A 16,276-nucleotide genomic window follows, 5' to 3' on the forward strand; every position below is an offset into this window, starting at 1 on the left:
CCACGAGATTTACGGGATCCCGTGCGTCGGTTCCCGTGTATCAATTTATGTTTCGCCGCTTTACCGGTTTAAGACCGCCAAGATTAGATAACGCGACTTACCGACGATCGACGTACATTGTTGTCCGGAAATGTGAAACGACGAGGTAACTCGCAGTTACTTTAAACGCGCGTGTTTTTTGACCTTACGCGAGATCGAGATCCGAACGTTCAACGTGAAACGCGACGCACGGGAATCTGCTGTATTCCGACGTTTGTTTATTAACAATCTGCCTGTACCAAGCGCACTCACACTTCCTCGACGACTTCCTTCGCAAACAACCAATGCGAGTTCGTTTACATGTTAAATATTTTATCGCAAATAGCTGCTACGCTATACGACGCCCGTCCGATGACAGATGCGTACAGTTGAACACAGTGCGGCCGTGCCAAGCGAGAAGAGGTTGAAAAACTCGTATACACGTAGAAAACGAACGCTATCTTGGGTACATTTCAGGCGACAACTGGAATGTAAAGAATACCCATTGAATCATCTATCGGGCCGGCCTCCAGAAGGTCGACCGTCACGAGCAAATATTAAACAGCGAACAGATGCTACCCGTGTTCGCGCAATAAAGTGGACTCTCTCCTTAGAACGCTGTCGTTCGTAACCGATTTGACGTAAAGATGGTAACGGGACGTATGGATATTCGTATGGATAAATACCTGGTATGTTCCACTTGTGATAATATTAATTCACACGAGCAACAGCTTTCGGCGACCCGTTACGTAGCCAACCGATTCCCGTTTCAGGCTGATACTGTTTACCGTAACGATACGCGTTTGAAGCGCGGTGAAATTCACTGATGGAAATACGCGAACGAACACGGGATCCGCGAAACTACCTCCGTACCGTACCCACCGACCGCTCGCCGGCGAATGCTCAAGCCTGAGCGCTTCGCGCCGTCTAATATGCACTCTCCAGCGTGCCCACTGCACGCCTCGACCACGGCATGGCGTACCGCTCCACGCTACAAGGTGACTGCCGTGTTAACAGGTAAGCAGAGACCGATGCGCGAGCGCCAGTATGCAAGCGCGTGTCCCCCGGGTATATACAGGTATGTGTAACGTAACTGCGCGGACACCTACTCTCCTCGTCGCAACACAGCTTTTGTTGTGTCTACGGTACGTACCCTGCTCCGAAATATCGTGTTATCATTGTCGAGATCGAGCAAATTTCTTTTCGATAAGAAATATAAATATCGCATTGGTTATTTGATCTTCCGTTTCTCCTAATGCATACGTTAACGTATACCTAACGTAAAGTCTAAAGTCATGAATATGCAATTAAGCTTAGTGACGATTCGGAGTAGATTGGAAGTATATATTTGTATAATTCGTGTAATCGATTGTTATCAAATGTTTTTCAGCTGAATACTGTAACTGAAAAGGGATATGTCTCGAGTGAATTAATTTTAACACTGTCATAGCAAATAACGTGTTACCTGTCCATTAAAGTATTTATGCACAGATCGTAAACCGACAGAATATTAAGTGTATCAAATGGGTGTATTCTGAATGATCAAACAAATGTATGAACACGCTACTGTGTATTCGCTGTTGATCTTTCATTGGAAACGCATCATAAGGAAGAGATTCTATTTTATCGATTGGGCATTGGCACGAAGAGCAGTTATCACAGTCTAAATCTGCAATAGAAAGACACTCCAACTAGTCTTGGTTATTTCTAATTTCCTGCTTATAATACTTTTAGTGATTGTTAAAAACGCAAGTGCAGGAACTGCATACATCGTAGTATATGTAAATAGCAATACATATTATTTAATTTTTTATATTTACTGAGTTTTGCAACTTTGATAATTAAATCGAATGTAATTCATAAACTTACTAACCTAAGTTGTAGAGGGCATAACAAAACCTGTCTTTAACTCGATCGGTATTTCAGTTCGTAACACATAAAATCCCATAAAGTGATAAGTCTATCGAATACCTCATCTGTGATAGAAGCACCTCATGGATAAACTACGCTGAATCGAGAATTCAGTATGCGCGTACCCATGACAACGTAATTAATTGAGTTCTAATAGAAGGAATTTTTTTCTGGCAACTGTATCTTGTCTGATATCATGGTCGGAAACGATACGGACATTGTTCACGCTGCAAAATCCGAGAAAAAATCATTGCTCCAAAGGTATGATATACCGGTCGAGCACCTTTCGTACGAATACATTTCTGAATGTACGAATGCAAAAAAGTTGGAACGCATATTGACTATATTGCGGTAAGTAGATATTACAAGTCGGCGGGTTTTTTAAAAAACCATACATTAAGACATTTCTGTCCCTCTAACTAATTTTAAATGTTTCTAACTTTTGAAAAGACATATAGAGGTATGTTTATGTTTACATCGATGTAAATGATATATACTATTTTTTTATCACTAGGTCCGGTGAAGAAGGATATTATCCGGACCTAACGAAACATGCGGAGCAACGTTTGACTGCTATTAAACCAACGAGCATAATTTTAAGAAAATCTGAACCTGTTCTCAAACGAGATATGTTAGAACCAAATGAATGCAAGAAAATTGATCGGGATATTAACGATTGGATGTCCGAAATGCAGATTCGAGAGAAGGATTTGGAAGAGGGGAAAACTAATGTGATAGATCCCCTTCCGCAACCGGAAGTCCGGCAATTTAAAGAAAAATCTATAAAAGTATACCTACATTCATGGTCGTTTAAATTTTAATTAATATGTTATACATTTATCTCTCCCTTTGTATATCAAATCCAATACGTGATTTTACTTAAAAGAAATGTTTGTTTTCCATTAGAAAAATTCTTCCACAAATTCGCAAAATACTTCTAAGAACAAACGAATTGCTTCGTGTGATTATGCTTCTTGGGATAAATACGACGTTGATACTGAATTAAATAAAATAGATATACGGGAAGAGCAACAGCTGACTGAGACAAAGAAAATTCAGCAAAAACAAAAGGAAATTACTCAGAAAAAGAAACTCGAGAAAGATACGATTATTAATAAATGTATGTTTTACAACATACGTTATAAGCCATAATTAGAGGATTTTTTAAAATTGAATTAAGAAAGATGAAAGACGAATCATAGTTTGAATAATCCTCTAATTATTTTAAGTTGTAAATTAAATCGTAAATTAAAAAAATTATGTTACTAGCGTCGCTAACCGGAACCGAATTAGACGTGATAGCTGAACAGGAAAGGGAAAAAGGAAATGAGGCTTTTAGAGCTGGTGATTACGAGGAAGCTTTGGAACATTACAATACCAGCATAAAAATGAATTCAAATATCGTTGCATATAATAATCGCGCGATGACGTGTAAGGAAATTAATTTTGTTCACGTTGACAAAAGATATTTTTACTAAAACTAAATTACATCTTTGTAGATATTAAACTTCGACGTTACTTAAACGCTCTCGCCGATTGTAATATAGTACTTAACGTAGAATGTACAAATATCAAAGCCCTTCTTCGTCGAGCTGTAGTTTTAGAGAATCTTGGAAAATCCTCTCAGGTAATCACATAAGAATTAACTCACAAACTTACTTTTCAATTATACTATTTTTAATTGAATAAAAATATGTGAAATTATTAGGCATTAGTGGATTACGAAGCTGTTTTAAAATTGGAACCTACGAACACCGTGGCAATTTCTGGGGTGAAAAAATTAAGGAAACCCTGCACATCTAGAAAAATAAGGTATTATAAGCAAAATAATAAAAATATTAATAATCAATAACCAGAATTGAAACTTTCGATACTATTTCTAGAATGACTATAGAAGAAGAACAAGCAGAGAATATAAAGGAACAATTGAAATCTATTGAAACTTTAGAAAAGAGAAATTATATTTCACAAATTAATTCAAAATTGAATTTATCTAATAGTATATGTTACTGTGACAAAGCACCAGGACCGTCACAAAATTTAAGACCAAGACCACACATCAAAGGTGACTATTGCTTTGAGAATGATCATAGACAAACCCAAGCAATAAAAAATTCTACTACAAAAAAATCTGGAAGTAACCATTGTAAAAGTACGTCTGAAATAAGCAAAAGTTCAGTTACAACTCTCGACAATCGTTCTTCCAATATATCTAAATCATCCCAAGGGAAAGATATTTCTAATTCAATGGCGAAACAGAAATCTATTTTCTCTGTTACAAAACCCAAAAAAACTAGTTCGGTTATTATCGAAGAATTACCTAGTGAAGCTAATAATAATAACCTTGCATGTAATCAAATCAAATCAAATGAGACAAGAATGACTGACAATAATTCCAGTTCAAAAATCATGAACGAAAGTAAAACGTACAATGATAAACAATCAAATGTATCAAATGGTGAAGACTTAAATAGAAATTATGAACAAAACTGTAACTTTGATGAAAACAATGACGAAGAATCATTGAGAAAAATGGAAGTAAATGATAAATGTGAGAATAAAACTAATAAACAGGAAATGTATCTTCCAAAGGTATATTACTTTTCAATTGATAAAGAATTGTATGGTACGCATAATAAGATTAATCCAATATATTTTCAGGACTTTAGTAATATTGAAAACGGATATGAATTCATGCGGACATGGCGGTCATTGAAAAACGACACTGATTTAGAAGTTTATGCTCAACTATTGAGATCCTTAGATGTTAATAAATTAAATACAGGTTTGTATTTCAATAAGGCAGCGATCATACCAACTTTATTCTCATATAAATAAATTATAGTCTTAGGTAACGAATTGGATGGAAATATGTTCAGTACCATTTTACGTTGCCTGGAACGGCATTTCTGTACATCCAAAGATACCGAGCTCGTGAGCAATTTTCTGAGATCGTTCAGCCAAGTTAAACGATTTTCAATTGTGAACATGTTTCTGAATACGGAAGATAAACAAGGTACGTCTACGATGAAAGTTTACTACTGTACCCGTGATATTTTGTCTATTAATGTAATAACTATTTTCGTTTCAGTGATTAAAAACATATTGGATTTCTTAGAGGAACACGGGACTTCCGAAATTTCGTCACTACGTCAAGTTTATTGTATCTAAGAATACTATACACGCGTGTTAAAGGTGTTTGAATGTTATAGGGATATTTTAGCGATAAATACCAACTTTGTACGTTCTAGCGATCATAAAAGAAAATACACTATAATCGAATTGTTTTTAATTCAATGCCACCCTTATGCGTGGTTAATACGAGAATCATTTTTGCAAAATAGAACATTAATCAATCGTGATCATATAACCACACTTACCTTAATATCACGGAGGCAATGCGTCGACGTGCTTAGAGAATACCTCCCTCAAAGTTACTAACTATTTCCATAATTTTCCCAATTTCCACCATTCGGAATTAACCTCAGTTTCCATAAAATGTTGACGAGGCTAAAACGACAGTACACACCGCTAACCGTGCACAGGTCGCATCGTGTAGTTTGTGTACGATTGGTCGGCTCCTTCTCCCGATCTCGTTTCGTCGATGGTTTCGATCGCGTCTTCTCGTGTCGTACGACGATGGCAGCACGTGGCGGCCGCGGCAGCGAGTACGCGCTCTGGCTTCGCACCGACATCCGGACTCCGTGACTTTAGCGCTTCGTCAGTTGCGTACTCTTCCGTTCAAGCAGCTTGTGACATTTTTTTCTGTTACTACAAGATGTTTACTTGGATGAGCCGTGCGAATTTCGACGAGGATCCCGATAATTCCGCGTGCAAGGCCGCCATGAAACTGCTAAGGAGACAACAGTAACTGGAAGGTACGTGATCCGGCGTGGTTACGGTCGGCCCGGGTATGTTTATAGCCTGCAAACTCTGACATAGCAATGGCGTACTGTCGCCGTAAAGGCCGTGCCAACAAAATTCACCCCAGCCTTATTTAGCCGAACGTTAATTGTGCACGCGGGAACACCACGGATTAACGATGCCTGGTATGTGACGACACGGTTCATGGTGACAAGAACGATTGGTGATCGCTTGGTGATGAAAAGTGGCGTTTCTCGGTGATTATAGTGCCTCAGTTTTCCCCACTGTGGAATGACCGCCGATTGCCGAGCGGCACGCCATCCTGCTGTGGCTGACTGAGGTCTATACTGTTAAGAGATTAAAAGCTATGTGAGTTCGGCTACCTGGACACCAGTCAGTGTATTTTTTATTAACCGCGAGGCTCGCGTTCGAACGTGACCGATCATTTTCAATGAAAAATAATATCACCATGGGAGTTCGTGATACGGCTATGGGAGTGAGCATTGACACGTATGAAAATGATTGATGTGTTTTGCACACCACTTGTACAGGGACCGTCGGTAACAATCCCGATGGTATTCCAAGTTTTCACTTATAAATCACATTTTACGCTCCCAACGGATCGAAAACGGACGGGGGATTGAGCAGCGGCTCGGATTTTATTAATGTTAAGTGATCGTGGCTGGTATATATTATTGTGAGACACGATATTCACCTTGCAAAAGTTGACCAGCTACAGCAACAATATCCGCAGAAATGACTTAAAATATCGCGAGAAGTTCGTAGATAAAGAAAATTCGCTTTTCGCGTTACTTTGCAATATTTTAAAGGTGTGTTCATTTCGCTTAAGAGGATGTATAATTAGTTGTAAATAGGAAAATTTTTAATTAACGAACCAAGTGCCTTCCATTCGATTCGCGAGTTTTGATACACCTAAAAATTGATCTGCAAAAGTATACAAGGCTTTTTGAAACAGTACGGAAGCTCGAAAGCTTTGGATCTGCCCAAGGTCGAACATCAGTTGATAGTTGCAGTATCCGTGCAATTTATTTCTAAGTTCTTCCAATGATTACTATTAATAATTACTAGTTTTTATACATGTTAAATTCATATAATATAATTTGTTATATTATGCAGCTGTATCCATAAAATTGAATCTATATATATGTGTATATATATATATGGAAGATATATTTTCCGGAGTTCTATAGGAGTTATATGTGTTATATTATCAATTTTTGTTTGATATGAAGACTCAAAGTAAATTTGATGTACTTAACACGAATTATACAGCAAAAATGCTTTGGTATATACAATTATCCCACAAACATGTTTCTGTACAAAGTTTGCCAATGCGCTCTATAGTTTAAGATAAAAGTTATAACATATATATGTGCATGAAATATAAAGAGCACGTTAATAATGTTCCCCTTGTTAACAAACAATATCTCATACAAATATAATGAATTAGTTGAAAGGAATTGGTCTACCAGTCCGATGTCACGCAACACGACTCAACATACAAATACATATAATCCAAACGAATCGATGTAAAATCTAAAGTTATTAGTATACTGTTAAAAAAATTTTTTTTTTGTGTCGTAATAATGTTTATAAAATAGCGCGAAATAAACGATCTTTTAAACTGGAAGAGAACTTATCCAAAATATTCGATTATTCAAAAGGCTTGCATCGTGAAAATCACTGCGTTTGTCGAAATTTAAAAAAATCGCGACTAACTCCCGTTTGTAATAAATTTAACAATCGTAACGAGCGCGGCACGTTGCCACGTAAACATAAATTGCAACGTTTATGTTACGTTTTATATTTTTATTTAACGTTATTGCCATTTTTTAATATTAACTATTTATGGACATTTTATTGTATGATATTTTAATCTTATATTTTAATCCTGACATGCATTTTTTACCCGCATAGGACTTCATAGCAACACAGGTCTAGCAGTGGTGCCATGGATGATGAAGAGCGTCTTGAGGGTGAGGAAGAAATGGAACTAGATGAAGCTTCTGATGGTGAAGATGAGGATGAGGAAACAACAGGGATTCCTGTTTCACCAGCAAATTCAGATCAGCTGCTTGGCCCTACATCAACAACTCCTGGTAGCAGTGAGTATCTCTCCTTTTGCTAAAATATATTTTAATAAATGTATATGCTATAATAATAATTTTCAATACTTTAATTTCATGATATTATTATAAAAATTGTATATCATTTCAGAGGAAGCACAAAAGTTTGTTTCTCTTGCAGTAACCCCGGATGAAGCTTTTCATGATCCTTTACGGTACCAGAAATTTCCACTCCCTGGAGGTAAACCTTTAAGTATTAGACGGGGTCCGGGTAGACCTAGGAAAGAACGTCCACCTGGTATTACGCGTGGTGGAGGTACCCGTAGACCTTTTGGAAGGGGGACTACTAGGGGTAAAGGGTTAGTATCTTATTAAAATGAAATGTGTATAGTAGATGGAAACGAAGTAACGTGGTCATAAAATTAGGCGCTCAGCGGGAATATCTCTTGACTGAATTGCATCCGGGATCCGATTTCCCAAACTATATTATTACCAACAATCTTTTAAGTATACTGAAATCGAAGAACTAATTTTAGGATTGGCATCGCATAGCTCTGGATGAAACTCGGCGAGGAGACTTACAATGCGGTTTCGTCAATAAGTGTTCGCGTTTGACTTTATAACTACACTATTCTGTTTCCATCTACTACGAATATAATTTTCTATATAAATGTATATAGTATGAAAATGTACATTTATTTTTTTTATTTAGACTTGGATATGCAAGAGGTGTTCCACGCCGTACTAAGAGCAAAGATGACGATACACATTCAGAATCCCCAAGTCCGCTTCGTCTCGGTGAAGATGCTACTCCTGATGGAGAAACATCTAACACTGAGAGATGCATGCCAGCACCAGAAGAACCACCATATTTTCCAGAACAATGGTACCGATATTTAACAATCATTAGCTATGCGTTTCTCAACTTTTGAGTACTTAAAATACCAATAAAGTGTCGCTTTTATTTTAGGCCAGGAAAAGTATGTGCTTTATGTAATTTGGGTGAGAGAAGTCAACTGGGTCAAGGTGAATTGTTACGATTTACCTGTCCCGAAGGTTTCACTCCCGAAAAGTCAACCAATCGTGACGAAACAACTGACCACCTTATTGATATATCTACTGGAGATAAAAGTCCACGTGCAGCAGGTCCTGGTGCTGTGACTTGCCGCAGACAGAAGAGTCTAGCTAAGTGCAGGTATTTAAATCGCTACGAATTTATTGAGAAAGGTAATTTGTGACACACCATTTCGATAATTAAATCATTTCTTGTAGGAATACTAGTCTAACAAATTTTTCGGAACCAGTAGAGGAACTAACCATAGTGGGATATTCGGAAGAACCGGAAATAGGAACATTATTCGAGTCAACTGGGCACTATTATATTCATCAATCTTGTGCAGTATGGTCAAGTAATACCCAAGATTTAACAACCGAAGGATTGAGCCCAGCAATAGTGCAGGCTTCGTCAAGGCGCTGCGCTTATTGTTCCCATTATGGAGCTGGAATTCCTTGCAAAGTTAGAGTTTCTTCTTTTTCGTATTTTTTAAGGGTATATTTGCGCGAACTGTATTTCTGTTAATATGAGCGAATATACTCCTTTAACGCATTGATTGTGGATGTCAGTTGAAAACGTCTGGAAAACAAATTCGCGCAAATTGTATTAATTCGCGAAAGGATTTTTATCAGACGTACGATGTATACGGCTGCAATCGATGTGTTAAGGCTTTCTTGCTACTAGACATAGGTTATGTTAAATCGAAGTAAACGTATTGGACTTATTACACAGGTGGCATCGTGCAATCGTTATTTTCATTTACCATGCGCTGCAGCGTCGAGTTGTTTCCAGGACACAAAGAGTTTGTCCCTGTTTTGCAGCCAACATCTGGGACAGGTCCCACTTTTGTGTAAGTGCTATGTGATAGTTTGTCTAGCCTGGTAAAAATCTGTGTTGTATCTCACGTTGTATCTCATTTTAGTGAACGGTGATGTTACTTGTATGCAGTGCTGTGGGATGGGGGATGTTTCCAACCTAGTAATGTGTTCCATCTGCGGGCAACACTACCATGGTAGTTGTGTCGGTTTAGCGCTGCTGCCCGGTGTACGGGCTGGCTGGCAATGTGTATCTTGCAGAGTATGTCAAGTGTGTCGTCAACCGGAAGATGTTTCGAAAGTAATGTTGTGTGAACGTTGTGAAAAAGCTTATCATCCTAGTTGTTTACGGCCGATCGTGACATCGATACCTAAATACGGTTGGAAGTGTAAGTGCTGCCGTGTATGCACGGACTGTGGTTCGCGTACACCAGGCGCTGGTCTATCGTCACGGTGGCATTCCCATTACACTGTATGTGATTCGTGTTACCAACAAAGGAACAAAGGTTTCTCGTGTCCCCTTTGTAGAAAGGCGTATCGAGCCGCCGCGTATAGAGAAATGGTTCAATGTAGTGCATGTAAAAAATTCGTTCATGGTACCTGTGACCCTGAGGCTGATCCGTTAACCTACCAACACCGTAAAGAAGCTAAACCTGACTATGAATATGTTTGTCTACACTGCAAAAATATGGCACTTGTAAAGAGGAAAGATAATATCGATGATTACTCGGGTGATGTGAGTTTGAGCGCGTCGCAAGAAAGTCTGTACGGTGATGGAGACTCGTCTGAGTTTGATTATCAGGGAGGATCAGAGGAAGCACTGTATTCTATAGGTCTCGGGAAGGGGAAACCTTTCTGCGCGTCGAAAATCGCGAAAAAGCGCTTGGGCCTTGGCGGCGGGATAATCGGACGGCCAAAAGGAATTGGTAAGCTTGGATATCAAAAACGACAGAAGATGACGGAATTTGGAAGAAAGAGAGGACCCAAAGCGAAGATGAGAGGTATCTTCGGTGTACCTGGTGTAGGATTGCAGGTACATTTTAATTTTGGTTTCATTTCTTAACCCTTAAACACTATACACTTGGTTAAATTTCTTTCTTTTTGTCTTTTTCATAAAATATCTTGAATCCTAGTATATCATTCTTACCAATATTGACAGCAGAAAGTGTGACTAATGATTTTTAAATTATTTCAGAGGCCAATGTCGGACTCATTTTCGAAAGAAGATGAACCAGGCATTGAAAATAGACTTGTGTTGTGTTCCGCGAAAGATAAATTTGTACTGACCCAAGATATTTGCGTGATGTGCGGCGCTATTGGCACTGACCAAGAGGGGTGTCTAATTGCTTGTGCACAGTGCGGTCAATGTTATCATCCATACTGCGCTAACGTAAAAGTTACTAAGATAATATTACAAAAGGGTTGGCGGTGCCTTGATTGTACAGTATGCGAAGGTTGCGGCGAACGAAACGACGAGGCTCGTCTGATTTTGTGCGATGATTGCGATATCAGTTATCATATTTATTGCATGGACCCACCGTTGGATTATGTGCCGCATGGTACGTGGAAGTGCAAATGGTGTGCGCACTGCCAAACATGCGGCTCGAATGATCCTGGTTTTAACAGTAGCTGGCAGAAAAACTACACGCAATGTGGTCCCTGTGCGTCTCATACTGCCTGCATATCTTGTCAAGAGGCATATAACGAAGGGGACCTAATAATACAATGCATCCAATGCGAGAGGTGGTTGCATTGCGCGTGCGACTCGATTAAGAGCGAGTCAGAGGCAGAGAAATGCGCGGAGGAGGGCTATATTTGTATACTTTGTCGTCCAAGGGATGTACCGCCGCCGCATATTCTATGTAGTCAACCTAAAACGCAACCAAATAAATATCCCCGCTCACCGCCGCCAATGTCGCGCAGCCCTGACCTGTACAAACCATCCCCCCAACAATACTTGGTAGACGGCGTTTATTTATCCGAAGCTGGCATGAATCACATAAAATCGTTGACATCGGAACACCAACAAACGAGGAAAAAGCGTAGAAAAATACATCCGTTGATCGACAAGGAGGCGGATATAATGGCTACTATAGAATCTGTAGTTGCTGGCGGGAGTTTAGACAATTCTTTAGAAGAGAACGGGGGAAAAATGGATTTAGGTGATGCCAAGGACGAACCCACGGAGGTGCTGAAGGAAGGCATGGTATGGACGCCGCGTGGTGATCAACCGCCTCCTGAAGGTTTTAGTATTTACACGACTGAGAACGGGATACCAATTTTAAGACGCAAACGTCAGCGTAACTTGCAGAAGTTGGGCATAGGTGGTTTTATCGTTAGATTAAGGGGTACGCGTAAGGACAAGGAGGAGGACGGTGATCCCGAAAAACCATCAGACTCCACGTCTGGCGGGAACGACGAGAAACCGCGGAGAAAGCCTCAGAGAAGAAAATTAAAAACAAAACTCTCCGAATGTTTCCCTCTGTACATGCAAGAGGCATTCTTTGGTAAAGATCTAATGGACACGACCAAAGACAAGGAACTGGAGAGTAGTAGCGAATCGGACAGTGAACGAAATGTGTCCGGAAACGCGGATACTATTCAGCTGTCTCAGGACGAATTAAAAGCGATGGAACAGGTTAAGGCTAAGCAGGAGAAGGAGGAAGAGAAGGTACCTTCGGAAGCACCCATTAAACGAGAAGAGATTATGTATGACGATGGCAGCGATCCGGAAGCTCTTGGTGATATTTTACCTATTTCCAGTGATTTGCTTGATAGTGATTTGGTTAATACTATAATGAATGAACCAGACGAAGACTTAGCTAAGGCCAGCGAAGCATTAGATGAGTTGGATGATGCACCAGGGACAGCTAAAGACGAATTGACAGATATCCTCAGTCCGCACTTTAACTTAGACTCAATGGTCAGAGATACAGGTAAAGTATACTATTATTGTTTTAGATTTTCTTTCTTTGCAATAATTATAATGTATTCTACTAATCCTATTTTCATTAGGTTTAACTAGCATGGATAGTAAAGATATCGAAGAAATATTCAAAGGAGTTCTAACTGATGAATCGCAAGAATCTCAAGAATCATCAGTGTTTTCTGTTCAAGCTCAACCTCCACATTCTGCATCTTCTACGACACCGCTTGTATCTCCTTCGCCACATCCTGGTACATGTTCGATCTTTTAGTTTATGTCTTTGACTATTTGACTACTACCTAACCCATAACAGTAGATAACGAATTTGTTGTTTTACTGCACTTTTATAACATAACGATGCATCTCGACAATCACATCGTATAGTACTAATGGTTTGTTGTTACTTTCAGTGAAAAGTGTAATATTTTCTATTATTAAAAATATGATTGCAGGTATACAAACAACAATACCTATACCAAGACCTCAAGTACCTGGGACACTGCCTTCTGTTGGTCAGTCTAATTTGAATTCCCCAATGAGTTTTCCACCGCCGTCTCCATACCATTCGGAGTACAGCAAGTACGTTTGCGCCTGTACATAGTAGAATTGAGAAATAAAATAAGGTTTTCGTTAATGTTCTTTCTATTTTTCATTCTATAGTAGCCCACAGTTCAGCCCAGCCTTCTCTGAACCGGCAAGTGGGTCGTGGGTCAATCCTGACGATGAGGGTACCACATCAGCAGGCAATACTACAATTTCATACAACCAAAGAAGTAATCTTAAAATGGAAGCCGACGAGGCTTTAGGTCAAGGAGCAACTATATCTTCGGTACTTTACGCAAATATGAATCATCCAGAATGGAAAACAGACTATCCAGGTACATTATTTTATTATCATCATCGTTATTATTATGAATCAATCTGCAGTAATTAAATAATTATGCCAATAATATAATTAACAATTTTAATTGCACTTAATTGTGTTATTTAAGCGTGGCCAGATAGATGTAAACAGATATTGAAGAAGTGGCGCGCGCTTCCCACCGACAAAAAAGCTCCATACCTAACACTGGCGCGAGATAATAGAGCTGCGATTCGTATGAAAAAGACTCAACAGGTAGGAAAAATTTCTGGCATATTTGCAATAAAAATACAGGTGCTAGAGAAGCGTGATTCTTTCTGTGATACGTATCCATTTTCATCTTCAAAGATGTCTTGTGCTAACACACAGGTCAAACTAACAGCTTGTCCTTTGTGTCCATTACCTGTTACTTAAAACTATTAAAATATCATTTACTCGATCTTAAAGAAAACAATCAGATAATCTGTAAACATAAACCACAATCGATCACGCTATTAAAAAACGTCACGAACAGTTCCATTAACTTTGAATACATTTCCTCGAATTGTTTTTTGCTACATTGAAATATACTTGCTGTTTTATATTGGACAGAATATGCGGTTGCTTTACCTTTATGTTAATCACCATCGTGGATGTTACGTTACCTTAATTACACACACTTTGATATACATGTTCCCTATTTACATTACAAATTTACTTACATTACATCATTTTTCTAACAGTACTCGCATCTCCAATCAGATCATGTTTTCATTAGATGCGTAGCTGCTAATTCAATACTTTAGGAATATCAATTTAAATCTAGCTTCCCGCCTCTCTGATAGCGTCCCCTCAAACTCCTTAGAATCTCCCGGAAAAAGAATTGAACTTTACATATTTCGCCTTTGTATGATGTATTATTCGAAACTATGTAAGCCATGAAATACTATAACGTAAGTGTGTGAACGTGGCACCCCTTGAACCGACAGATATCCAAGGATATACCAAGCACGACCCCAGTCACTGCAACAAGTGCACCTACCATCATCACCAAACCTGTCACAACTATGACATCAGCTCAAGTTTCTCCAGTAGTAGCTATGGCCTCCAACCAAAGGCAGATCGGACTGTTGGCCTCGGTGGGCAGTGAAAAGACACAGGAAAAGACAGGAATGACTGTGTCGACGACTGGAGTGACAGTGTCAACAGTTGCCGCAAGCAGTAATCATCATGCGGAGGTGTGTGCGGTGCAGGGACCGCCGAGGCAGCTAACATCTACTTCCCCGAGTCCCTCTCCAACATCCACGACACCTTCTTCTTCACCCAGGCCCAGCTCTGTGAATTCTATTAATTCCATTAACAGCCTGGCCCACCAAGAGATAACCGGTAGCCAGGCTAGAGTAGCTCAGTCGCCAGCCACGCCTTGCACATCAGCAACTGCTTCTTCTTCTTCTTCTTCTTCTTCTTACTGCAACACGGGCGCCGGTGAAGGGCAGCATCAAACGTCACCACCATCCCAGCAACGTCCCACACCTGCTCACATCACGATCAGTACCAGTACTATCGCTAGCAGTCTGAGCATCGCTCAGCCATCCCCCACTACCAACGTTATAGTGGGGGTAGGTCCTGTACGCCAATTATCCTCGGTAGACCACCAGATTAGAGTGCTCACCCCATCTGAAATCATGCGCACCCTTCCCTCCCTCAGCCAGGAGCACTACGATCCGCCACCCACTGCAATTATTCACACTGTACCTGTACAGTCCCCGGCTATGGTGAGCCACCTATTCTGTGCCTCTAGTGTCTTGCATTGTGCCACGTGTCTGATCGACGATTTAGTGTCCTTTATCCGTTTTCTTTTTTTTTTTTCTTTTTTTTCCTAGTACAGAGACGTTTGAATTATCGTTACGTTTTGCTACAATTTTGACAATATTTTTAGTTTATTTCCGCCAAAGGTCTGAAACACTCCATGTCTAAAGTACTTTATGGTTCAGACATGGGCTAAGCTTGTCATAGCTCCAAAAAGTTTTACCTTGTGCGGAAGTTTTTTAATGGAACAATTTGTGAACACGGTACACTGAGATCCGTACATAAAAACGCTTTAGTGACGAATACTCGAGCCCTACATTAGTTAAACATAGCGAAGAAATGTCTTATAAAACACAATTCGAAATGATTCATATGATACAATTTCGCTATCCAGTTCGCCCCACCTTTCTTTAGAAATCTATCAACGCATAGATAAGAAACTATGATTCATCACTCATTTTATCCATATTAGCAAAAATTGTTCATAATTACAACCGTTAAACGTATTATTAATACAATGGTGTTTCAGAACGTTGGTTTTATGTAATGAACTGATTCATGCTGCCTTTGTATCTTTCTAATCAAGATGTATATTACAGATATACTTATTTTATATATTACTTAGTTTGAATGATCGGACATTCTTTATTAAACATATAAAATTTATTACTTATTATGTTAGAGTACGTAGTATATATTGTGAATATTTTATTTTGCATTGCTCATTATCAGTGTACACGGCATGTCGAAGACAACTGGTTGCACATTTTTTTTTATTTCATTTTACCCCCATTCCTTATTATTCCAAACATATTTTATTGAATTATACTTTCTCCCCTTCCTATTTACCTACATAAGTATACTGCTTCTTATAAATTGTGTTAGAAATTACTGGTAGATATTTGTTGCGATGTAGTTACGTTATATCCTATGTACGGAAATACTAGTTTT

The 16,276-nt window shown here is 39.1% G+C and overlaps 2 protein-coding genes across 7 annotated transcripts in view; both read left to right on the top strand.

The window, feature by feature from the left end:
* Positions 1–1,062: 1,062 nt before the first annotated feature.
* On the top strand, positions 1,063–5,206 carry Spag1 (Spag1 axonemal dynein assembly factor). The gene is made up of 11 exons (XM_076902269.1): positions 1,063–1,163; positions 2,090–2,280; positions 2,444–2,717; positions 2,836–3,049; positions 3,199–3,360; positions 3,429–3,556; positions 3,638–3,741; positions 3,813–4,521; positions 4,591–4,714; positions 4,775–4,945; positions 5,021–5,206. Exons 2-11 carry the CDS (start codon positions 2,126–2,128, stop codon positions 5,098–5,100), a joined length of 2,121 nt encoding a protein of 706 aa, XP_076758384.1. The 5' UTR covers positions 1,063–1,163; positions 2,090–2,125; the 3' UTR covers positions 5,101–5,206.
* A 442-nt stretch (positions 5,207–5,648) lies between these two features.
* Positions 5,649–16,276, top strand: part of LOC143428599 (uncharacterized) — a 31,036-nt gene continuing 20,408 nt past the window's right edge. For 5 of the 6 annotated variants that reach the window (XM_076903605.1, XM_076903607.1, XM_076903608.1 and 2 more), the window contains exons 1-14: positions 5,649–5,807; positions 7,732–7,919; positions 8,032–8,239; positions 8,593–8,766; positions 8,851–9,075; positions 9,153–9,396; positions 9,667–9,784; positions 9,857–10,782; positions 10,945–12,685; positions 12,765–12,926; positions 13,128–13,254; positions 13,336–13,553; positions 13,668–13,792; positions 14,506–15,291. In XM_076903605.1, coding sequence (XP_076759720.1) covers positions 7,766–7,919; positions 8,032–8,239; positions 8,593–8,766; positions 8,851–9,075; positions 9,153–9,396; positions 9,667–9,784; positions 9,857–10,782; positions 10,945–12,685; positions 12,765–12,926; positions 13,128–13,254; positions 13,336–13,553; positions 13,668–13,792; positions 14,506–15,291 — 5,208 coding nt within the window. In that variant the 5' untranslated portion in view covers positions 5,649–5,807; positions 7,732–7,765. Of the gene's footprint in view, positions 6,304–7,731; positions 7,920–8,031; positions 8,240–8,592; positions 8,767–8,850; positions 9,076–9,152; positions 9,397–9,666; positions 9,785–9,856; positions 10,783–10,944; positions 12,686–12,764; positions 12,927–13,127; positions 13,255–13,335; positions 13,554–13,667; positions 13,793–14,505; positions 15,292–16,276 lie in introns of all 6 variants that reach the window. The other variant, XM_076903606.1, reaches the window with a different exon arrangement.

This window comes from Xylocopa sonorina, chromosome 10, assembly GCF_050948175.1.
Source record: "Xylocopa sonorina isolate GNS202 chromosome 10, iyXylSono1_principal, whole genome shotgun sequence".
Taxonomy (NCBI): Eukaryota; Metazoa; Arthropoda; class Insecta; order Hymenoptera; family Apidae; genus Xylocopa; species Xylocopa sonorina.